The 26,027-nt window shown below is 46.1% G+C and overlaps 1 protein-coding gene across 2 annotated transcripts; it reads right to left on the bottom strand.

Annotated features, from left to right (window-relative positions):
* Positions 1 to 336: 336 nt before the first annotated feature.
* Positions 337 to 26,027, bottom strand: YWHAE (tyrosine 3-monooxygenase/tryptophan 5-monooxygenase activation protein epsilon). Of its 2 annotated transcripts, XM_066599660.1 has the most exons (7): positions 25,801 to 26,027; positions 8,554 to 8,753; positions 7,384 to 7,490; positions 6,954 to 7,160; positions 5,969 to 6,105; positions 5,544 to 5,586; positions 337 to 1,863 (listed from the first exon to the last, which is right to left on the bottom strand). In XM_066599660.1, exons 1-6 carry the CDS (start codon positions 25,862 to 25,864, stop codon positions 5,579 to 5,581), a joined length of 723 nt encoding a protein of 240 aa, XP_066455757.1. In that variant the 5' UTR covers positions 25,865 to 26,027; the 3' UTR covers positions 337 to 1,863; positions 5,544 to 5,578. The 2 variants fall into 2 exon arrangements, with proteins under 2 accessions (XP_066455757.1, XP_066455756.1); XM_066599659.1 differs by lacking the exon at positions 5,544 to 5,586 and having other exon boundaries at positions 25,801 to 26,025.

The raw sequence follows: 26,027 nt of genomic DNA, 5'->3' as shown, positions 1-26,027 counted from the left end.
GTAGTCTTCCCTTGATCTCTTGACCTTTGAACAGCACCCCAGGTAGATCTTAAGGTGCCAGTATACCATGTTGGGCCCACCCACATGTGACACATGCACATTAGTGCCTGCCTTCGGGAGAGTTGCTGGGTCAAAGAGGTGGGTGGTTGTCAAGATTTCCCCATCAACCAATCTATTCAGCCAGTGGGGAAAGAAAACTAGGTGTCCAGGCAACTCGGCACATTATGTAGGCAAAGCTCTAGTGTAAGCTTCTGACAGATATCAGTGTGGTGTTCAGTGGCATTACAGTGTATTATCCAAGTCATATCTGTTCTGACAAAATAAAGGTAAAAAAGGTCACTTTATATGGATGCCTTTATTTTAATGAAGCCAATTACACTTGGGCAACATTTTATCTTGGAACAAAAATAGACAAAAAAAAATTTAACACACCATTGAGACTAAAAGCTAAACCGTTACTATATCAATCAATAGTACCCCATTCCAACAAACTCAAAACTTCAATAAAATTACAGGTTTTGGCAAATCCTCATGAAAATTTAAATACCCATATAGCAAGCAGAGTATGTACCTCCAGTTTATGTCTAGCCAATAACACAGCCACACACAAGACTAGTTTTAACGGTACCGACAGATCCAGCTCCTGCACATAGTGGAGTATGGACCATTATAACACTGCAATCTTGTGCAAAAAGTACTAGTGACGTCAATGCACCGTTTCAGCCTCACTGAAGTCACCATGTCATGCTGAGCCATGGTGTCACCTATAAAATTGCTGCCCTCCACCATGTAATCAGGCAACTGGTCCAAATTAATGGCATTCTGTGTGACAATATGAATCCTTAGGTAAAAGTTCTAGGAGAGAGAGCTGGTCCTTAAAGGCTACTTTGACTAATAGAATACCCTTACACAGACAAGAAGAGGTCAAGTAAGTAATATTTGGCATTTTTAATTTAGGTTTTGTTTATTTAAGTTTAATGTTAATTCCATGCTGTGTTTCAGTAAGAACAATGACAGATTCTGTATCTGTGGCTCCAGTCAGATATCCAGTAGTACAAATTAGCTTCAAGTTACACATACTGAACGAAAGATAGGTTGAGCAAGAGAAAGAAGGGTGGAGAAGGGAGAAGATAGAAAAACGAAAATTTTTTAAACACGCATGCAGGCTATTCAACACCAGCTCCAATGCTAACCTGCTCTGAGGAGGGAAAGTAAAAAGGAGGCAAGAATGAATAAACACGGATTGTTGACGTGATACCAGCACCAGAGTTTTCAGCAACATTTTTGCACAGTTTGAAAACACTTTTACAGCAAAACCACTACAAGGACATTCTGAAGCAGTCTGCGACGTCAAGCTCTAACCACATTTTAAACAATAGAATTAAATTCAGTTTCAAACATTTATAAAATAAGAAAAAAAATAAAGAAAAAAGCCACCACACAAATTCTACAGTGCGATAGACTCTGGTCTGCCCTAAGGAGTATCGTCTTTTGCTCATTCTATGTGTTTCTAAGAGGTTATAGTGCTGGATGGCACGGAGACAATCTAATGCTGAAAAAGCCTCTATGCAGTCCTGTTAGTGTCTTAAAGAACCTAAGATGGCTGGCAGCAGCAAAATCCACAGTCATTCACTCTTGCCTTTAAGAATTCTTAAACTGTGTAAAAATGATACACCCAATTGGGCAGGAACCTAAATCCTGAGAACCAGTGTAAAAGTCAAATTTTGATGGTCCTCAGAGTGAGACGGGATATTTGGAGGGAAGGGGCAGTTGGTTAGAGAGGGTCTCTTCTTGGCTTTTTTTTAAGGTCTCACTGATTTTCATCTTCCACATCCTGCAGTGCTTCTTTATTCTGTTCTTCACCTGTAGAGATTGAAAGGCACCGATTAGAAAACATTTCATACAAACCAAGTTTTAAAGTCAAGAGTTAACTTGTACTGACTGGGAAATGCCTTGAGCAGAGCTTCACCTGCCTCATGGCAACTAAATCATAGTTGCTGCAGTTTATTACATAGATGCTAATATAGTTAATTGTTCAAGACATTCCAGACAGTTCTACGGCTTGTGATTTTTCCCCAGTACTTCTTGGTACAACTACAAATAAGAGGGCAGAGAGACTTTATAACAGGTGAAGCGAGAAAGCAGAAAACTCCTTATCTAATTAGCCACCTATTGAGTTCCACAGCTATGCTGTAGTTTCTGTAAAATTACCAGAACACTGTTTACCACCTTCATACCCCTAAGAAGCCTTATAGAAAACAATGATTTCCCAAGTAGGCAAGCGACAAACAACGAGATCCACACTACCAGGGCTTTATATGCACACAGATATTAAGTGACAATCACTACTATGATCGCTCATCCCCACAGAGTGAATTTTGTTTTTACTGGGCAAAGGAATGCCTATGTGAACATTCTTGCCTGATAATCAAGACTGCAAAAAAAAAAAGTTACACAAGTTGGGTCAAGGTTAACCAGAATCTCTGATTTGCATTTCATCAAGTCAGTGTGATAGGTCGCAAGCAGTGTTGAAGAAAATACTCTGAGCCACTACATGGACTTGAAGCATACAGGAATCCTTGAAATGATGCTTTAACTTCTGAAAGGGTTGGACACTGCTTGAGGGAGTTGCACTAATGCCCAGGCCCGAGGAAGCAAGAATAAAATTTACAGTGAAATTCATGCAAGCCAGAGTCAGTGCAGCCAGTGAAAAATGGGTTTATTTTCACATTTGATTTGTGTGTAGAGGACTTAAGACAATAGGGACCATTTGGCCATAACGACTATTTGAAAGTCCACCGGCTGATATCCAGCTTAGGGATTTTTTGCTAAACAAAGCTGTCAATACAACTTAAGTCCACAGATACTAACATGGGACGACTGCTGGGCACACAAGTGCCTGACAGCTGTCCCAGCAACTATCGTTCCTGCGCACTTCAGATCTCTTCCCCCTCCATTCACAGTAACAAGAGATGTTCAGCGATTGAACATCCTCCGTTTACATGGAGCCAGAAGAAGCCGCTCATAAGTCGTTCTGTTCAGTGAGCTAAAACTAAACTGCTGGGTGACTTCTCGCTCAGTGTATACAGGCCAAGTCACTCATTTCATTAATTATTCAGGCGAGTGTCAGCTTGTGTAAAATGTACCTTTAAAAAGGACAGGCAGCCTGATTTAATAGTATGGGCGTTACCAACACTACTAGACAGCATGGGGCACTACATACAACCTTATAGCAGCCTCATCTGTGGAATGTAATATTAGGTAGCCAGTCCCCTTAGGACTGCGAGTAGCTGTTCACCAGTATTTTGCACTGCTTATCCAAGCCCAAAACTAGTTTGTCACTTTCTGATCTGTAGAAAAGAGCTTTGCAGCAGTTGTCTCACTATCACAGGTAGGATTACACTGATTGGTGGATCCTGTGTTATCACATATAGATGTTACCTTAGATCTAAGCTGTGACCATCTACTCCCCCCCCTCCCTGCACAGATCACAGAACATGTCTAGTACAGTCTCATACAAGTCAATGGGTCCCCGCTTGTCCATTGTGTGAATGGCCCATGAGGCTGCTGTAAAGCATATTTTCTAGGTGCTCTAAATGCAGCTCAGGCAAGATGGCAGCCCACCACAGTGTCATGTATAGACAAATTCTGCAGTCAGTAAACCTAATTACATTTTCTAATCTGCTTAAATTTATCTGGTTTTAATTTTTTGTGGCAGTCCCTTTAAACGGAACCTTGTATTGGTAAAGGCAGCACTAACCCTCAGTGATTTTAAGCCATTCACTAGGTTCTCCTGGTAGACTTATGGCTCCACTTAGGCCTCATGTCCACAGGCAGGTTTGATTTGCGGAACCCGTGCGGTAGATCCACAAATCAAGCTGTCCATTGGAAAGCATGGGCGTCCGCAAATTTAAGCATACGGATTTTTGCGGACCTTTTGGTCCAGAAAAGGAAACGCAGCATGCTTCCTTCGTGTGGATCCCACACGGACGGCTGCCATTGAAGTCAATAGAAGCCATCAGATCCGCGTCACACGCAGCGGAAACTGCGGCCTTGCGTGGGTCCTGTGGGAAAGCAGAAGAAGACAAAAAAAAAAAAAAGGACACAAGACAAAAAAACAGAACTACTGCGCATGTCAGACAGAGCCGTGAGGACCATGCGCAGTACAGAAAACCCGGAAGTGGAGAGACCCAGGTGGATACCGCTGGGAAAATACAGGTAAGCACAAGTCACTGGCTGCAGGGGCAGGGCTGGATTCCATGTGGGATTCCCCACACAGAATCTGACCCACCTGTGGACAGGAGGCCTTAAACTACTAATCTCTATCTGGTATCACTGGAAACAATTCTCTGCCCTGTATGTTCACCCTTACACACTTGAGCACTCATTTTGATTATGTGAAATATTTAACTAGATCCAGATGACCGACCTTCAGATAAAAGCTTTAACACATTAACCATGTAATTCACAAAAACTACACAAACCACGAGAAACTTCTACAATCATCAATTTGTCAAACGCAACCACGTCTGTTTAACATGCATTTAGTAGACAAAACCCATGTTAATTGTTAGCAAACAAAAGAGTAAATCAAAAACAATCTGGTCACGGCTTTCTAAAGTTGTAAACCCCATTAAAAAGGTTAGTAAAAACTACATCTGAAAATGAAGATCACACAAGCCAATCCACACCACAAACGCAGGACTACAACCAAGTACTGTCACAAGTTATGCATGTATAGCCACCTTAACTTACAGGTATATAGCCACCTTAACTTACAGTATAGCTACCTTTAAGCAGTTCTTGGACCCCAAGTGCAATATAAAACTAAGGCAAACAAACTGCGGCATGTTCTATTTCTGTGGGGGACTCGCAGAGCCCTGCACAGAAACGTCACTCACCCGCCGCCGACTCCTGTCTGCGCATGCGTCGGCTGAGGGCACATGAAAGATTCAGAGCTGCGGGGCGTGGGCGAGTACGCGCTGCTCTCTGCAGGCGCTCGGGTTGGGTCCCGCAGTGAGAATTCTCGCTGCTGGATCCGACCCGGCCGTCTGCAGGCGGCCTTAGTCTGTGCAGGATGGAAAAAAAGAGCGAAACAAAACAAAAGCTAAAGAAAAAAAACAAACACATGGATGTCTTCCATTGTGGTCAATGGAAGTCATCTGTTCTGTGATGCTTCTTGAGTGAGAACTGGGGAAGTACTGTGAGAATCTGTCACAGCCCAGCGCATCATGCGCTGCACTGTGCATGGGTGCCGGGCAAGACACTTGCGGTGGATCTGGAGAGGTGATTATAGGGTCTCTGGGGGGACACCGGGTATGATTCCGATGCGATATTTTGCAGTCAGAATCTGAGCCGGCCGTGAGCATGAAGACTAAAAACACATTAGAAATAAGCTAACACATTCAGTAAAAACCAGAACTAATACTTTGGGTTCCACACAAGCTTAAAAAACAAAACCGGTCACACAGAACAAACAAATGAGTTAAGACAAAACAGAAGACTCAAGCCTGCTTTGTCAGGAAACCAAGACAGCAACTTACAAAGAATATTTAGGAAAGGGACACGTGGGTTTCCTTTAGGAATCTACATAAGAAATGGAAGAACAGGATCATGTAGTGACAGTGATGGTAAAGCATGAGGGGGAGGACTTAGCTAAGCGATGACAGAGACTATGCTCAAGTCAAATTGAAGACTGTATGATAAATTGTCCTTATAAGTTTTATTTAATCTTATGTTGCAATAATTTTGTGTTAAAATTCACTTTAACTACACAGTATGGGAGCGACTGACAGTCCTGGTTCTACTGCCAACTATAGTACCAGCCAGATCAGCAAACTTGGTCTGTGCTGGAAAGGTTGGCACATCCAAGTGCTAAGACTACTGGGGCTTGCAGGTAATTATTTCACTTGAGTTTACCATTAATATGGCAGAGGGCAATATACTTGTAAATCAGGTTTCTACTTACCATCACCTTGCATATCTGAAGTCCATAGTGTCAGATTATCACGTAACAATTGCATGATAAGCGTGGAGTCCTTGTAACTTTCTTCGCTCAGTGTATCCAGTTCTGCAATAGCATCATCAAAAGCTGCTTTTGCCAACCTTAAATAAATAGACCACCATTAGCCGAGAAGATTAAGAGGTCTGCCTCACAAGTGTCATTTACAGCCAGTTATTGGTGTAACACCTTTATATGCCATTTCTATCTACTATTGAGAATAGCTGAAACTGTTGCATAGGAACTCTACTATAAACATGTTTCTTGGGGGGAAAAAAAGCCACAAATATGGGCACTACTATACTTTAGGAGGGACTTTGTTTTTGGAGTGTCTTTAACCAGGACAAGACAAGTCCCCAGAGCCAGTGTGATTTGAAGTCTGCTACTGGCAAACAATTCTTTAGTTGTGTCTAACAGTTCCTATAAACTAGCAACAAAGCAATTTGTTCAAACTCATTCAAGTGTAGTCTATACAGGAGCGTGCACGCCAGTTGACTCACTAGGACAATGCTCATTTTCATACATAAAACTCAGTTCACATTGGAACATAAAGATAATGAAACTTATGGAGGTAGAGACTCATTAACATAATGGGGTTGTCTGACCAATCATTAGCATCATAAGGTCAGAAAGGCTGTTAATTTATGCTAGAAACATCACTTTAATCAACTAATCACTTTTTTGTAAAATCATTTTTGCTTTCTGTTCCCTTTAATACTGCCAATTTGTGCTGCTGGACAGAATCAGTCTCCTTCCCCACCTGGCAGCTGACAAGTCAGCCCCTTTGCAGTAACAGTAACTGGGAAGACTTCTGCAGAGGCTCTGATCCTTCCTGATAAGCAAGGTAGAAAGCCATTGCATGTCCACCAGCACTAAGCTCATTAGATGGATATGCAGGTCCCAATTTCAGCAGATTAAAGTAAAAGCTACTAAAACAAATATAAAAACCAACCTGCATGCACGGTCAGGGGAATTAAGAATTTCATAATAGAACACGGAGAAATTGAGTGCGAGACCTAAACGAATGGGATGTGTTGGAGGAAGTTCTGTCATTGCAATATCACTTGCAGCTTTATAGGCTACCAAACTGTTCTCTGCAGCCTCCTTTCGGTCATTGCCTATGGCAAACTCTGCCAGATATCGGTGGTAGTCTCCTTTCCTAAAGGAACAAGAAGGAATGTCACATTATATGCAAAAAAAAGTTCACATATTCAACCATTGTGCTTTTAAGGACCCAGACCATTTTAGTTCCCCAACATACAAACTGTATTTTTCTTTCATTCCTAGACAATTCAAGGTTCTAGCAAAGAAATCCTGTAATGTCCTCCAGAAAAGCTCTGTATGAGCAGGCCCTTATACCTGCTGCCATTGCAATTACTTACATTTTATAGTAAAAAACCTTAGACTCTCCGCTGTTTGCAGATGGAATGAGGTGCTTGTCCAGTACATCCAGAATGTCACTACAGATACATTTCAGTTCAGTCTCAACCTACAATACAAAGTCATCACGAAGTGTCAGTTGACATCTTATACAAGGGGTGTCTCTTGTAGAATCACAGGCGATTTAAGGTAGCTCTACTAAATATAGTGACGAGTTACTGCTGAATTATGTATTGTGTGTAAGAGTATAGGCACATCTGTCATTAATTTCCTTTAAGACTGCTCCCTTTTCAGTACCCCATTCCTTCCATGCTTAGTCATATGGCACACCCCCTCCCAGAAACAGTAGCATACAGCAGGACCAAGAACGAGAACTGCAGCCAGCTAGGCATGTTCATAAGCAGGTACTTTATTTGTACATAGGCTATAGTTATGTAGCTAGAGGCCATGCATTTGTTGTGTGTAACAGGGAACTTCGTTTAGAGCACCAAGTCCAGAATGGAAACTCACTGCTCTGTAAAAGTGCATAACGAGCCTCATTAAGGAAGAGTCTGCACATAGCACGTCAGTCTAGTTGACCTTTTACATCATGCACAAAGGAATTAACCGTTTAACATTTCTATGGACAACACACCTTTTCACTATTAGGCAATGTACAAGTGGACTGGAAGTGGCCCTTTATATACCACCATGGCTATAGTCACATATTGGTTGCACAAACCTGATAGTCTATTCCACAGCTCTGAATTGGGTGGTTTCTAAAGACTATGGATTTCTGCAAGCCCCACTGATTAATGGAAATTTGTGTAACAGATCGGCATAAATCAGCTCCTATTTTAACAGAGACACTAAAGTGACAGTAGAGAACCCAATAAAAACAGTATTGGGGGATTAAGACTGGCATTTCACACACCAGTATTAATCTAACGTGTCCTGAGTAGGTTGTGATTGCTTCTTAAGATTTATTGCATCTTGCCTGTTCATGCGCCAGAAGAGTAACAATCACAGCTGCCATTGATTTTGCAGCAAGAAGCCACATGCACTGTTTGAAGAGCAGCACACTTCTTGCCAATATAACTTGACAAAGTTACAGCAAAAAAGACTGGCTCATTTATCATATGTTCCCTTTTCAAACATCTAGGGAGCGGGAGAAAACAAAACAGCCGTCTCACCGTTGTCCGATAATCCTTGATCATTTTAAGTTTGTCTTCTCCGCCTTTGTTCTCCTCCTTCTGTTCAATACTGCTGATTATCCTCCAGGACGCTCTTCTAGCGCCAATCACATTCTTGTATGCGACAGACAGCAAGTTCCTTTCTTCTACTGTCAATTCCACATCCATGCCAGCCACTTTCTTCATCGACTCAACCATTTCTAGAAAAGCACGAAAGACATGTGTTAAACATTTCATTAAAACCAGCAGCACATGGCCTTACATGGACAACTCAGCTAGCCATCTGCAAACACTCCAAGCTCCCATTACAAAGCCTCATTCTCTGTCCATGTCCAGAAATTATCCAACAATCATCTTTAGCAACCTGTACTTTTGATTTCTAATACTGCAAAGGTAGAATTATAGTTTGCCATACACAGAGACTTCCTGGTGGTCACATGATAGACTAGGAGATAGGAGAAAGGTGAAGAGCACAGAGCAGCAGCCAATCAGAGGCAGAGAGCAGCAGCCTGAACCAATGAGGAGACAAGGTCTGAATCAGACTATGACACTATAAACAACCAGTATTCACAAATCACAGTTCAGTCCCAATAGACCATAGATAAAATTCAGCAATAAAAGGTGCATTCATACAAAAACTGTGGCAAGAACAGCACAATCTTGCCAACCATCATTGGCAAGATTAGGTTTCTATTGGCTGCTGTGGCTAGGGTGAAGTCCCAGTCACATGGGTTTTTGTTTTTTGTGACCTCACCCTAACAGGGAAATAGATAGCAGGTAATCATCCCCTATAAGTACTTCTGTTTTTTTAGCTTCTAACTGGACAGTCACTTTAAGGCATTGTCTGCCCATTTCTTTACTGATGACCCATCCTCTGGTTAGATCATCAGTAGTTAGCTGGGGTTTACCACTCAGGACCCATGTCCATCAACCGATTGCCCAGCCCACTGTCCAGTGCAGCAGGACGGACATTGTCACAAGTGTAGAAGTGTCGGCTTCACTCCTATTGAAATCAATAGGACAGCTGCACTGCTATGGCTCTTGACCAGGAAGACTAGATGCGTTTCACCCTGTCCACTTATGAAAAGGTCTATCTGGCTATATTGAACTGTAGGCCAGATGATCAGCTGATGGATGGGGGTCCTGAGCAGCAGACCCATGTCCAACTATTGATCTATCCAGAGTGGGTGGGGGAGAAGCAAAAGATGAAAATGGACAGATGACTCCTTTAAGTTTTCCCTTTCCCATTTGGAAGCAGTTTATCTAGAAATGAAGCTACTACACATGTAGTACAAATGCTGAATGTCTGGCTTTAGAATTCTTGCCAGAGTAAACATTGAATCATTCACACGCACAAAAAAAAAAAAAAAAAAAAAAAGCAAGCTGGAAGCACCGAGCAGCACGCATCACAGCTGAAACTGATTAAATAAAGGTAACAAGCACTTGCCGATATATACAGATTACACTAGCACACATTCAGGCCTGCTGCGGACGCTGATCAACAGCACACTATATGAAGGATGGCCAACAGTACGCCTGCTGAGGAACTGCAGGAACATTAGCCAGCATTGAAAACCCGTATTAGTTTGGTGGTCGAGGTGGGGTACGACTACAAAGATGTGCATGCCTGTCATCAATACTGACATTGAATTTACATATTATGTACACCACCATCCCAGGTTATGTATACACCCTCCCTATGATCACTACCTACATCAGTTCAGCCTATTCCAAGACAATCTAATGTCATGATCATTTTAATCCCTAGTTATGCCTACATTACAGCTTGCATATGGTGCTGGAAACATGCATATTTAGCTCAATTAATTCCACAAACTACATCTTAATCCCCTGGGTTACAGGACAGGAGGTATGCAAGTCCCAGCTCTCTACAAGTCCATTAGTGCAGGCAGTGGTGACGTCTTGTCAAGCACACATACTGCGATTGCTGCCGTTTACTGACTACAGACCCTGAACATTTAGTGTATAAACAAGAGACCCCCAAACTCTTCAGTAAAGTCACTGGTATGGCTGCCATGCACTAGGTCGCTGGCCAAACCGTGTGATGGCAAGAAAAATAGAATTAGTGCCTCGCTATCCAACACTTGTGCAAAGCAGCTATTCTAGGGCTCCCCATGCGATACAGCCAGAGCAGGAGGCCTGTGATTGACCATGCAAGTCCCATTACAATGCAGATTGTGACAAGCTGGGTAAAGGCCTCTATGGCCGACATTCTGATGGAAACAGAAAAGCTTTTCATAAGCAGCCAGCAAAACTGCAGATACAAGTCTTAACTAGGAGTTTAAAGGAGCCCAACCAGAACCCTACTGTGCACGGATGAGGGTCAAGAACCCCAAACCAGCTGTATGTACACAGGTACTATGGCTCACGTTCCTAAGTCGTGTTGTACGGCCTGTTAGCTACCCTATGAGCCAAATATCCACCCTATGATGATGCCATTGAGGATTATTCCACTAATTTGCATAGCCTGGCTCAAGACTAGTAATGAATTATATTTACATAGTAAAATGAGTTCAAAAAGGTAGACAGGGCTCTTGGCTTACATTTTGTGAAAGGCAAATGATAGATTCAGGGCATGTTCACAAGACATGTATTTCTTGCCACAGGTTTACATGCAGAGAATATGTAGCATATTACAGTGAGGCCATATTTACACACCTGATAAATACCCAAGTGGAGTTTTTGCTATGCACAGAATGCATGCAGTGCATTAACCAAGTGTTTGCAGTGGGTTAGTTTACACAGGCATTTTTCCTCTTGCACCGATAGTGTGAGACAGAATTATGGAAGAGGGTCCTAATGTTGTGAACTTCCCAGGGGAAGAAGGGTTAGAGAAACAAAATCCACATTAAATTCCACTTGCTACAAATGTTGCAGCCGATTACCCACAGATCTGCAGTAAGATAAGGCCCATCTAGACACAAAATTCACTCTGTGCCGTCTTTTAAGCGATAATCGTAACTACACTGACATTGTGCAGTTTTCGTTACCCCGTCGCTCACTGCTGTCTTTCAGCGTGCTGAAAGACAATGATGAGCATTATCAGGGATTCACAGTGGGATACAGCTGATATATTGTTTCAGCTGTATCTAGCTGCCTGATGACAGGCTGGGTATGAAGAACAGCAATCCAGCTCTGTTCTCTATAACCCACTCGGAGCGCTCGGCTGTATAACAGCCGGGCACTCCGTGCAGAGAACAGCTGGATGCAGAAGACAAGCGGGGACACCCCGCTTGTCTTCTAAATCCTCCGCTTGGAGCACTTGGCTGACAGCCGGGCGCTCACAGCAGGGAACAGCTGGATGCAGAGAACAAGCACCCCCCACTTGTCTTCTGCATCCTCCGGAGCGCAAGGTGATTGTTTGAGTGCTCATCCTGCGATGTAAATGACAACAATTATTGCTCAAAGACATCTTTTGAGCGATAATTGTGTCTAAATGAGCCTTTACAGCAGAAAGTTCCTCACCTCTGTGCTGACATGCCGAATCTGCCTGGTGTTCCGCCAGTCTAATCCAGACCTCCAGCAATTATGTCTTGTGTAGACACAACAGTAGTGACATTGGTTGGGACATCACAGGAGGCGACCAGAAGAGAGCGGTGGGAGGCCAGGGAGAACAAGTATACTTTCTAATTCTAATCTGCAGTACAGATTTGCAGCTGTGATACTTCCAGAAGATCTGGTTGGAATTCCTAAGACAAACCCACCCAGTGTGGACGTACCCCAAATGTGTGTAGTGACCAATTAGTAGGGGCAATAAGGACACCTTTTATCTCAATTCTCTTACAAATGCATACATTGACATTACATGCCAGCAACGATGCCTTTTAATACATAGAAAATTGTTAGGACAGCGAGCACATGGAATTCCATAATGGACTAAAACTTTATAAAAAAGGACTAATTTAAGACTTCTTAGCACATGGTGGCAAGATTTGTACCCTGAAGCATGCGAGGCTGTTTCCCTGTGAAATTGCTTTGCATCCAGGGCTTTTCAGAAGGATTGCGAGAGTGGCATCGGGCAGTCGATCACGGCCCGCTCTTGCCAGTGTGCAGGAGGCCTAAGAGTTATGTCTGGGGGAAACCCAAGCACTGCTCGATCTATGCCTACAGTGAAGCATGGTGGTGGCAGCATCACACTGGGGGGTGTTCAGCAGCAATGACAGGAAGACTGGTCAGGGTTAATGGAAAGCTGAATGAGGCAAAGATTTTTAATGAAAACGTGACCCAGAGATCAAGGCTGGGCAGAATATATACCTTCCAACAAGAAAATCACCCTCAAGCACACAGGTATGACAAGACAGGAGTAGCTGAGGGATCACTCAATGTCCTTCAGTGCCTCAGCTGGTCTCCAACTGAACATCTATGGAGAGACCTGAAGATGGCTGTCCACAGATGGCCCACATTCAACCTGAGAGCTCAAGGGGATCTGCAGAGAATGGAAGAAAATCCCCAAATCCAGGTGTGTGAACCTTCACACGCAAGTAGACTGGAGACTCCAAAAATGCTTTAACTAAGGACTCATGCCCACGGCTGTGACTGGCCCCGCAAGCGGAATCAGTCACGGTGCCCACCCCCCCCAAAGACCCCATACTCCCCTTCGGATCTGCTGTGCAAGTCCCACATGAAGCTCCAGCGCACATGCGCAGTACAGCGCATGACGCACAGTCAGTGTCATGACGTATAGCGAGACGGCCGGCTTCCATTGACTACAATGGCAACCAGCCACACGTATTCCCGCAGCAAGTAGAACATGCAGCGGCTTATTTCACGCTGCAGAATTCTGAAGCGTGAACATTGAGTCATTAGGTTCAAAAGGACCTAATAGCTGCTGTGTAACGTCGCAGAAATCCGGCTGTGGGCGTTAGCGGTGTTTGAATACTTTTGAACAACAAAACAAACCCACCCAAACAGGGTCTGAGGACTTTCCAAGTTCACTGTATATCCTAAGGCCTCATGTCCACGGGGAAAATAAGAATTAAAATCCGCAGCGGATTTTAACTCTTCTCCCGCGCGCGGATCCGCACCCCATAGGGATGCATTGACCACCCGCGGGTAGATAAATACCCGCGGATCGTCAATAAAAGTGATTTAAAAAAAAAAAGGGAGCATGAAAAAATCTGGACCATGCTCCATTTTCATGCGGGGCTCCCGCGCGGACGGCTCCCGCGGGCTTCTATTGAAGCCTATGGAAGCCGTCCGAATCCGCGGGAGACCTAAAATAGGAATTTAAAAGCATTTACTCACCCGCAGCGGGCCGGGAAGGTCTTCTCTTCCTTACGGCCGCATCTCCCTTGCTTCAGCTCGGCGGATGTGCCCGGCGCATGCGCGCGGCACGCCGGCGACGTGCCGCCGGCGTGACGAATTCATCCGCCGGCCGAAGAAAGAAGATCCGGCCGCAACGCAGAGAAGAAACGGAGCGGATGGGAGGTGAGTTTATTCTGATTTATTGTTATTTTCAGCGCTCATGTCCACGGGGCAGGAGGGACCCGCTGCAGATTCTACATGGAGAATCTGCAGCGGATCTGATTTTCCCCGTGGACATGAGGCCTTAGAACTGCCGGGCATAATACAAGGTAGAGATGGTCAGCAGCAGAAAAAGCTATGAAGAATCAGAAGTCCTGGAATCACCGATATAAACCCATTTACACACATTCGCTCAAAAGTCATTCAAACAACGGCATATTAGCGATTGTTGCGTGTAAACAATCGCCATCGTTTACTTTTCGGCTGAATGAGGATTTCAAAGTGAGCTTAAAGTGAATCGTTCAGCCAGTGAGAAGATAACGGGGACCGCATGCTGTGTTCTGCACGGGAATCAGATTACATTGTAGTCTGCTGACAGTCCATGTGAGACTAGGAGCTGTGTGCAGATCCCAGACCATCTGCCGTGCTCTGCAAACCGCTCCCAGAGGCCCTTTTACAAACGAAGCTAATAGTGTTAATGGATATTAGTGTTCATTAACACTATGCAAAATCATCATCAAAACTGTCAATCTTTCAAAAGACTGTCTTTGCGTGTAAAGCCTTTAAAGGGTTTTATATGCAGCAGGCAAGCAATAATGACAGTTTGCTTTAGGGGGCCAGTTTAAACAGTTTTTTTTTTGAAAGCCGGATCATTCAGATTATATCAGTGAAAGAATGACTGAATGATCAGCTTTTAAACCAAATGATTGGCGAGCAAACCAATGTTTTATGCTTGCATAAAATGGATAAACAAATTATCATTCAATCCAATTTTTTTAATAATCGTTCTGTGAAAAGTGCATCGAGAGGCAAACAATTAGTCTATGATGGCAGCAGTTCTATTACCTCATGTGATTTTCAGACACCAGCTACCCTTGTAGACCCCACACACTTGGAACCTCGTGAACAGCAGGTGGTGCCAACACCAAACCATTCTGTGCCCGTAACGCAGCTTAGGAGCTGTATGCAGCTTCACCCTCAAACTACCAGGTACCGCGCAAAGGTCCCACAAGAATTTTATTCTTTAGCACTGACCAAACATTAGACAGTGAGCATCCCATCAGCTGAATGAGATTTCAGCCATCTACAATTCTAAGTAGGGAGAAGAGTAAGTATTTTCTCAAAATTTCAGGGCCAAAGTTGACACATGCAGAGTGACCCTTACTGCATGTGCATCTCCCCATCTATGATAATCACGGTGTGCATGCACCATCTGTGTGAGGTGCTGGAAAGGGGGTGCCCAGTAAGTATGAGACCGCTCCAGACTTCCTTTCACTCACCTTTGAGCCCCATAACAGTTTATGGGATTGAAGGGTCATAACAGATTCCTTTTACACTAGAACTTTGGCATAGCTCAAGAGAATACAGTTTGGAAGCCTCTATTCAGTCGCATTACAAGTACACTATAGGATATATTGGAGAGTCGTCTCAACTGAAAAATGCAGCAAGCAGCCACATTTCTGCAGCCACTGGCCGACAGACTGGGCTGCTGTCAATCATTAGCTCATAGCTATAGCATTCCCTGGGTAGATGAGTAACTTACATTCCTAACACAACGGACATCTTTTCTGTGTAGTGAAGAGTTTACTTAGTAAGAACAAGGATCTTGAGAACATCTAAAAATTTAGATTTTCCTTTTGCAGGGTGTTTGAGATGTAGCCAATATTTCTGCTTTATTATTGATTAATGCACAGGTCTCAGCCCCAACAGCAAACTCCCCCCCCCTCAAGCAAGCCAAGTATTCATTTACAACACTGAATCATCTACTCCGGCTGTGATGGGATACTTGACCCAAGGACAAGTCATCCCACTGATAGTGGGGTACAACGGCCTACACTCCTACCAATACTCAGGATGAACAGGTTTCTTCAGTGCTTCCTGCACATGAATACTTCCAGTTATCAAAAGCCAGGCCGAGCCACCATGTGCTGCAACAGGATGTGAAAAGCCAATTTACTGTACTGCAATAACTGAACAGACAAACATGCAGAATGACCTTGCCATCAGCCTTACAGAAGCTTCACGTCTTGGATGTGCCAAGTGAAAAGCAAGAATAGCTGTTATTAGACTGAATCTTTACTTAGAAATTCCCCTCAAAAAAAAGAAAGCTTTGCCTAAACTTCTTTTAAAGTCTATAAACACCTTTGGGGGCATTTTTAACACCAAAATGCATCAGTTTTGGCCGAAGACAGAACTTTGACCTGATCCTAAATTGGCGAAGATCTTTCAGGAGAAAGCCTGATGGATCTGACTGAACAGCATTCTGCAGCTCGCCCTGCACGGTGATGCAAAGAAGCAGCAGTAGGAACATAGTTTAGAGGAGTGTCAGCAGATTACCCATAAGTCACATTTGTGTGTTAAACATTTAGGAATTCTTGGTGATTTTTTTTTCCAGTTGATCAATCTACATTCTTAAAAGTCCACAAATCTTCCATTTTCAGAGCCCAATAGGCAGATACTTCCTGATCTGTAGAGAAGTCTTTGCAGGAGTCATCTCACCATCACAGCACTGAAAGGTAAGGGCTCACTCCGGTGCAAACGGTTCTCTTCACATGCATCAAAAAGGCAGTACACCGTTAAATACGTGTATTTTAAACCCCTATAGCCTTTTTCCCATGACAAAAAATATAAAAAACAAAACCACATGCCTGAATAGCCCAATGCAGATCAATCTGCTTTAAGAACTACATATTAAATGCATGAGAAATATGCCTTTAATATGAATCCCCCATACACCCATGTGAGTGAGCCTCACCCATCTATAGAGAACAGGTTCTCCTATAGGTAATAAGCTGTGGTGACTCTGCCTCCGCTCCCTGCACAGGTCACAGAACATGCCAACAGTCTCCATCTTGTCCATTGTGTGACTGGCCCATGAGGCTACTGCAAAACCTCCTAAAATGCAGCTCAGTCAAGATGGCAGCCCCCATAGTCATGTATAGACAGAATTTTTTATTTTATTTTTTTATTCTACAATCCGATTAGGTTAAAAAAAAAATAAAAAATAAAAAGAGGGAAAGTTTCTGGTTTTTATTCATGGTCACTTTAACATTAATAAACCCCAGTCACAAAAATGACTATTTAGACACAAAACTGGCCATTAATGGTGGTCTAGGTTTTTACGCATACATTTTTGCTAAACTATTGATGTGACAGACCCTGAGATACGATCAGACCAGGAAACCACTTGCTTCACATCACCAGTTATCCCATCCCTTTACCCTTCCTTAAAAGGGGTTATACAATTACAGGACAACCCCTTTTCAGTCAGACCCCCTGGGCGCAAAATAGACATGCTTACCACTCTGCAGCCGCTGGGATCTAGTGCTGCAACTCCCTACAATCTGGCCGCATGCACACGGGCAGGTCGGATTCCCTGGCAGCAGCGGTGCCCGCGCCTATCTGCTCTCACTTCTTTCTGCTCGCCGTCAGACATGCGCAGTACAGTTGGGTTTTTTCCAAGCTCCTGCTTTCCCTGCGGAATCCACATCCTGCATGCAATTGCTGCAGGTCAGATGGCTTCCATTGACTTCAATAGAGGCAGTCCATGCTGTATCCACAGGAAAATGGAGCATGCTGCGATGTTTCATCCACGAGCAGAAACTGCAATTAGTTTCTATTCGTGCGCATGAAGAATCCCTTTTGCATTCCACGCTATGGGCGGAGTTTGCTGCAGTCACCCACAAGGGGGCAAGTATCTTATTTTACCCCAGGGGGTCCTAATGAAAAGGGTTTGTGCAGTAACCAGACAACCCCTTTAGCCTGCACAAGACTATTGTGCATTTTGACACATTAAATTTGTTGTAGGGCCCGGCATAATGACTGTACAATCTGAGCACCATCACTGAACATAGCCCTTCCCAAAAGTTGGGTGTAGCACTGCACCTCAGTCATTGCATACTCAAGACCATTCACATCCTTGTTGTGGACTGTGCTCGTAACCAACGCCCCAACACAATGCCGAGTCCTGCTGTCCCTCAGTTATTGTGATGCCAAGAACAGCGCTGTACTGCTTTTTGCTGAGAAGTGATGGAGCTGCAGTAGGCTATATGGAGCCCCAAAGGCAGCGTGAACATAATCTCTCTCAAACTAGGCTATTGGAAGCCTTAGGCTGTGTTCGCACGGGGCGGAATTGCCGTGCAGGCTCTCTGCACAGAAGTGTTGCCTGCAATCTTACGCCTGAGTTTAAGCAGCAAAGTGGAGGAGATTTGCAAAAATCTCGTCCACACGCTGCAGACAGTCTGCTGCGGCCAGGCCGCATTGAAACAGACATGCCGCACAAAATTTCAAGAGCGCAGCATGTCAATTTTGTCGCCCTTTCTGCTGCTGGCTTTCCTCCCTAAGGGGGAGAGATTGGCGCAGCGGAACAAGCCACTTTCTAAACCTACAGGACTTCAGCTGCGGAAATCTCGTGGATCTTCCATGCAGTCCTGCTGCGGACATTCCGCGAGATCTATGCCCTGTGTAAACTGAGCCACAAACCATTGTCCCATTTGCCGGCAAGAGTAGCGCAGCATGCTGTGCCATGTAGGGAAAAAAAAAAAGGCAGTCCAGTTAGTATTGACAGCACCATGGCTTTGGTCATTAATGGGAATCTCGATGCACATTTGAACAGGGCCTTAATTTTATTACTTAGTCTGGTGGGGAAGAGGGAGGGGGTGTTGATCTGCTTACCAAGGAGCCATATTCCATAGCCCTAAAATAACTGTCAGGCTCCATCTCTGCACGAATGTAAGGCTGTGTTTTACTAGCATTAGTGTCCTCCCCTAAACACAAGAACTTGAGTCTAAAGGGTCCCTGAATTAATGCAGTGATGATGTATGCACATCACTGTTCCAACAGGACTGTCGGAGATGGCCAAATGCTTGAACTAGGCCGTCCCCAACAGTGCCATTGAAATGAATGGATCAACTGTGCGCATTTACAACCATTGCCCCCATTCAGTCGGGGACCTTTGAGGCCTTCACACGATCAGCAGGGATTCCAGCAACGGGACCGCAGATCCTTTCCTCTGTGGACAGGGAATAACTTCATGGGAAACACCTTTACTGCAGAGGAATGAATGCTACACACTGAAAGTCTCCCTCTAGAATCACTGCTGTTACCAACTTCAGTGTCTACAGAAGGCTGCGAGGGCCAGTTCAGATGCCAGCTGACGGTAGATTTCTGTTCCTTTTTCCCAGTTGTTGAGTTCAGTTACTGGAATAACTGGAAAGCCATTTATAAGACGACCCAGGCTCCAGGAGGCTGCATGTAAGAACAGCATCTGTGACCTCATCCACAGCGACAAACCACAGGTGAACGTCCAGGGTCACTTTATTATGTGATGGATGGGATGGGGAGGGGGTGTCAGCCATCTAAACCAGGGTTTCCCCTAAAGTCCAGTCCTCATGACCCCCAAACAGGGCAGATTTCCATAGTATTGCACAAGTGATAATGGTTGGCAGCGCCTCAGACACTGGTGTTCTCTACAAGAGTTACCTGTACAAGGGCTCGTATACACAGCTGACCCTATGACCAGGACATATGCATTGGGTCCCCCACTATTACAGCGGCTTCAGCTTGATACAGCCATGTAGGTGATTTCTCCCTCCGATCATCATGCGGGTCCCAGGAATTACCAGATTTTTCTCTCCCATCATATGTGTATTTCCACGTCCGATTGAGCACACAGAATGGTGCTATGGGAAGCTTACACTGGATATCAGCTGTTTAGTATTTCAGTCAGGAGTGACCATCAGCCTTTTGTGGAACCAACAAGATCTGAAGTGTTTGCAAACATTGCGCTCATTAGAAGATACTAGTAATTAGGAAATAATCGTACCAACATGTCTGGTGGTGCAATGCACTGCTCTGCTACGTTGCTTTCACATATAAGCTGCATGTGACTTATGAACTTCAGCAGCTTGCTGAGGAGACATGCAAAAGGTACGAGCCAACATATGAGCTGCATGAGATGTACAGCCTTCAGCTGGGGCTGAGGTGAAATCGTGGCTTGTTGCTGTATCATGCACGCTGCATGGCGGCGCCCCCTCTGGTGACATGTTTGCATGACAGCTTGTTTCAACACTGGACAACGATTGCCGATTAGATGAAGGCTGGACTGGTGTTGGCGGCATTAGCACTGGAGATGACATGATATCACGTTCAGGAGATGTGAAGATAGTGGTGAAGGACTATGCTTCACTGTTGGTCAATATGCACTGCCAGCTATGTATGTGGACATTTGTGGTGTCATTTATTGGAGTCTTCACACAGGTGTGCAGCAGTCTCAACCAGCTGCAAGCTTCCAGACCGAGTACTGCTGTATCCATGGCAACTGAGGCCACAGGCGTTTGTAGTCTGCCCATAATCCCTCATTCAGATCAGAGACCATGTGACTGATCACCTGATGGTGGCATTGCAGGTCCTGTCAGCACACGAGCCATGTATGTGGACATTTATTGGAGTTTCCACCCAGGTGTCCAGCTGTCTCACAACCAGCTAAAAGCTTCTAGACTGAGTACTGCTCTATCTATAGCAACTGAGGCCACAGGGGTTTGTAGGGCGAAGTAGTCCACCCATAATCCCCCATTTGCTGCACGAGGATAAAGGACCTGTGATTATGTCACCGTCATGCAATATGGGGTGGAGCCAATAGCTGACATCACAGGTGCCGTCAGGCTCTGCATGTAACTCACACATCACATGGAATGATGGACAAGTGTTCATTAGCACTGACTAGAAAACAAAAGGAATCTTTAATGTAAATTGTGATATATGTGCCTCTTAAGGCCTACTTACACGCAACAATTATTGCTCAAAATTCATTCAAACCAGATCTTGATTGACAGTATTTGCATGTAAATGCTACCATGGTTTGCTTTTCGAACAATGATTTTTTTAGTTTAACAGAATCCATCATTCAGCTGGTTATCTAATAGCAGGGAGTGCACACTGGGTTTCTCCGTGGGAGCGCTGATAACATTGTTTTCAGCTGCTGTCCCGTGGGAGAACAGTGGAGCTGTATGCACATAACAGACCACCTGCTGTTATCTGCATACAGCGAAGGGAGCCTAATTTGCATGCAAATTAAGCTAATGGGCATTAGTGCCCATTAGTAGTTTATGTCTTGAATTAATTTTGAGTGATCATCTTTGCGTGTAGATGGGGGCTCAACTGGCCGCCAGCTGACATCCCTACATCTGTAATACCAGTATTTAACACAAAGCCAGAAGTACTGCAGATTCGACAGCTCATCAGTCCGTTTCTAGACGAGACGACTTGGAGGCCCATATACACTTACTGATCATCACCAAGATCTGAACCAGCAATGTAGCAGGATCTGCTGTCTACATGAACATCCTTAGGGCTGCAACAATTCCCGGGTCTGGCTACGGCCAAGTGTAATGAAGATGGAGTTTGGTCTATGCAGGTGAATGGAGCCGTCACAAAGCTTAAGGGCTCATGTCCACGGGCAAAAGAAGAATTAAAATCCGCAGCGGATTTTAACTCTTCTCCCGCGCGCGGATCCGCACCCCATAGGGATGCATTGACCACCCGCGGGTAGAAAAATACCCGCGGATGGTCAATAAAAGTGATTTTAAAAAAAATGGAGCATGAAAAAATCTGGACCATGCTCCATTTTCGTGCGGGTCTCCCGCGGGGACGGCTCCCGCGGGCTTCTATTGAAGCCGTCCGGATCCGCGGGAGACCTAAAATAGGAATTTAAAAGAATTTACTCATCCGGAGCGGGCGGGGAAGGTCTTCTCTTCCTCACGGCCGGATCTTTCTTGCTTCGGCTCGGCAGATGTGCCCGGCGCATGCGCGCGGCACGTCGGCGACGTGCTGCCGGCGTGACGAGTTCATCTGCCAGCCGAAAAAGAAGATCCGGCCGTGAGGAAGAGAAGACTTTCCCCGCCCGCTCCGGATGAGTAAATTCTTTTAAATTCCTATTTTCAGCGCTCATGTCCGCGGGGCAGGAGGGACCCGCTGCAGATTCTCCATGTAGAATCCGTAGCGGGCCTGATTTTCCCCATGGACATGAGGCCTTAGGCTGCATCTAACTAGCCAAGCCCCTGCAGCTAGGTGGCCAACACCTAAAAATGTGCTAGATGTATATAACAGTGGGCTGATCCATGATAGTTCCAACACTTGGGCTATGAACAGAGGCAAGTTAAAGGGGTTGTCCCGAGGCAGCAAGTGGGTCTATACACTTCTGCATGGCCATAATAATGCACTTTGTAATGTACATTGTGCATTAATTATGAGCCATACAGAAGTTATAAAAAGTTTTATACTTACCTGCTCCGTTGCTGGCGTCCTCGTCTCCATGGAGCCGACTAATTTTTGGCCTCCGATGGCCAAATTAGCCGCGCTTGCGCAGTCCGGGTCTTCAGCAGTCTTCTATGGAGCCGCTCGTGCCAGAGAGCGGCTCCGTGTAGCTCCGCCCCGTCACGTGCCGATTCCAGCCAATCAGGAGGCTGGAATCGGCAGTGGACCGCACAGAAGAGCTGCGGTCCACGAAGGTAGAAGATCCCGGCGGCCATCTTCAGCAGGTGAGTATGAAGACGCCGGACCGCCGGGATTCAGGTAAGCGCTGTGCGGGTGGTTTTTTTAACCCCTGCATCGGGGTTGTCTCGCGCCGAACGGGGGGGGGGGGGGGGTTAAAAAAAAAAAAAAACCGTTTCGGCGCGGGACATCTCCTTTAAGCAATTGGTTGGAGCAAGCGGCATTTAAAGTATTTTCATTAGGGGTCTTTATTTGCAAAAAAAAAAGTATGCCCACATTATATTGGTTGCAAATTGCTGGAATATGGCCTCACCCTATGACCATGAGGGAGGGGAAGGATTTCTTGGAATCCCACCAATTCTGAGAATGAATGAGTTGGGCAGACAGTATCCCCTGCACAGTGATGCCCACAGCCTGTGAGGTGAACTGCAGCACAACATTCACCTGGCTGGGCCTGGGCTGCAGCACAACAGTCACCTGGCTGGGCCTGGGCTGCAGGGACAGCGCCTATTTGGGTGTCGCCTTTATGTAATCATACCTGTGATAAGGACTGCAGAAAACGTATCTACAGAAGAGGAAGTTAAGGCCCATTTACATGTAATGATTAATGCTCAAAATTCGTCGAGGGATATGAGTGATAATCGCTCATTATAAATGCAGGGGGGAGGGGGACGGGGGGGACTATTCGTTTACTTGTTATCGCTTTGTCAGCATAAGCGCTGGCTCGCGGGCTTGTCGTTCCGTAATGCCCTGCACACACGCTGATGACCTTAGCAGTGACGTCAGCACTCCTGCAGTTGTTTAAATGCCTGTTGGCCCGTGTAAGAGGGCCTTCAGACTATCCGGCTTAGTGGTCAGTGGGAAAACTGCAGGATGTTAAGATTTCTTTGTTTAACTATAGATTTTTAAAGACAGCAAGTTCTTGACACGGGCGAGAAAATGGGGCGATTTTAGAACGATGGGAGTCTGCAGACAGACGGCTTTAACCCCACCTGCCATGTTGCCAGATCTGCCCTCTTTCCCTATGGAGCCTCTGATTTATTGCATCACAACATATGAACTTGCGATCTAGTGCATTAACATCAGCAACACCTGTTCATTGTGTGAGGTCACAGGCGACCGCGATTGGAGCATTTTCAGAAGAAAATAATGTGTGATAATTGCTGCAATTCTCATGACGACCTGCGCTGTGTGAAGGGAGCCGTAATAGGGTTCGTTATAATCACTACATGTAATAAGTGGAGGCCCACTGTTCAGGCCGTAGTAGAAGGCCCAATCCAGAAGCCTCCCCCTAACAGCCCCGTGCCTTTTGAACCCAATTCTGGTTTTAGAAGAAAGAAAAAAAAGATTTTTTTTGTAGTAAAGCCTGAAGCCGCCCTAAAGAAAAGTCCAGAAGCTACACAGCACAACCCCCACGAGGGTCCGGCTCCTGAATGCTGGGCGTGCCGTGTACTAACCAGCTGTAAGCCCCCTGTATAACTAGGCCTGAGGGGAGCCCCAAGAGCTGGACAGCCATCACCCCGCTTGTTCCTCTGGATGGTCAGGGAGCAGCTGATCCCTAGTACATGGACGGCCATCCCCAGAGGTGGGGCACCCCTGTGATGTAGGGCAGAGCCATTATCACATGGGCCAAGATGAATGGGTCCCACAGCCGCCCTCGTGCACTACTGCCCCACTCCTCTCAGGGCACTGACCAGACTGCGGTGCTTTGCCATCCCTGTGAGGGGCGATACACCCAGATAGTGTGCTTCATGCTGCGGCAATCCCTTTGTTATCCCATGAACCCCACATACTCAGGCTAAGCAATAAGCTGGGACCCCCCACAAGAACAGGGTCCGTGCCCACAGAAAGGATCAGGACAGCAGCCACATTGGTTTCAGTGCCAGAGATGGCAGCAGTCTGCCGCCAACGGAGCGATCACGTATGTAACCGCTGCTCCATTCATCCCAGGGCAGTGCTTTATGGGGGTCCCAGTGGGCAGACCCCACCCTGGGCATAGAATAGTTGATCGGCTGGGATGTAGCAATCAGGAGCCTGCAGGGTAATACAGGCGTGCCTGCAGTTACCACTCCTGGCCACTACACAATGGTCAGCGCTATTTGCTTCCTCTCTGTGCTCTATAGCGTCATGGTCAGCAGATACTGGATCAGCGGGGGATCCTGTAGCGCAGCGATAGTATCCGTCTGGACAATCCCTTTAAGGATCCGTGCACACAGGCCATCCTCCTGTACGAGCTGTAACTGCGAGATGGACAGAACTCACGGGAGAAGAACCCGATCTAAGGGGGCGATTCACACCAGCGACACCTCAGACCCCAAGCCAGAAAATAAAAAAAATTGCTGCTTTTTATCTTTTGTAATTCCTCAAAGATTGTCGCCCCCCCCCCCCAGCAACCGCCATTCATTGTGATCAGACGGCACCGCGCTCCCGGAGCGAAACCGCAGCGCGCAGAAATCCTGTTTGTTTATGTACAAGTAAAGCGTTAATTATTTTTTTGGCTACCATGGCCGATGGCTGAACAGTCGCCCGTAAATAAGACGCCGCAAGCGAAAAATGTGTTCGTGTAAATGAAGCCGGTCAGATTTTTTTAACTGAATGCTCAGAAACTGCGCCCCGACCCCATCCGTGTAAACCACCCCTGTAGGAGCATCGGCAGGCACGGCCAGCAGCCATCAGGCGGGGTGCACTCCCACTTCCTGTCACTGACCTCTCCCTGGTCAGAAATGGCTGATAACAGGGAACAATAGATGCCAGTGGACGAGAAGGATGCGGCCCCTTTAAGGGCGCCATGTTGCCTCCTCCTCGGGGCATCCAGCAGCGCCCCCATCATGGAGGGGCTCCGGTGTGAGCGGCGCCTCCACCCAACAAAGGACGCCGCGCCCTGCAGCCGCCATGGGGGCCGAGCCTGCCGGCAGCGGCACTGGCGCAGTGAGACGTGCGGGCCCGGCCGGCAATGAATGAGGGGAGGGTCCCGCCGCCGCCCATAGCCGGTGTCACCCCGGGGCTCGCCCTGCTCGGCGGACGCCATTTTGCAGCCGTCTCTCTTCCTGCCCGCCGCCCTCCCGTCGCCTACCTCACCCGCCCGGCCGGCCTCCCCCCTACTACCCTCAGCCAGCCGAGCCGCCGCCGTCCCCGCGCCGCTCCCCGACCTCCCGGCGCTGCTCCTTTGTCCCATCCTCCCTTCTCCAGCCCAGCCGCCATTTTGTCTCGCCTCCATTCTCTCCGCCCGCCGACCTATGAGGGAGGAAAAGAAGAGCCGCACATTCCGCTTACCGTCATATCGTTCAGCCTGCTCGGCCAGCTTAGCCTGGTACACTAGATCCTCTCGCTCTTCCATGGCTGTAGCTAGCGGGGGTTACAGGTGCTCTACTGGGCGGATGGAAGCCGATTGTATCTCTCTCCGTCTCCCAGCGCTTCTGTCTCTCTCTAGCTGAGCCCGGGAAAGATGGCGGCTCCTTGATCCGGGAACTTCCGCCTGCGCACGCGGACAATCGCTCAAC

This window comes from Eleutherodactylus coqui, chromosome 4 (genome assembly GCF_035609145.1).
Source record: "Eleutherodactylus coqui strain aEleCoq1 chromosome 4, aEleCoq1.hap1, whole genome shotgun sequence".
Lineage (NCBI taxonomy): Eukaryota > Metazoa > Chordata > Amphibia > Anura > Eleutherodactylidae > Eleutherodactylus > Eleutherodactylus coqui.
Note: the sequence above shows the minus strand (reverse complement) of the source record. Positions and strands in the feature narration are given on the sequence as shown.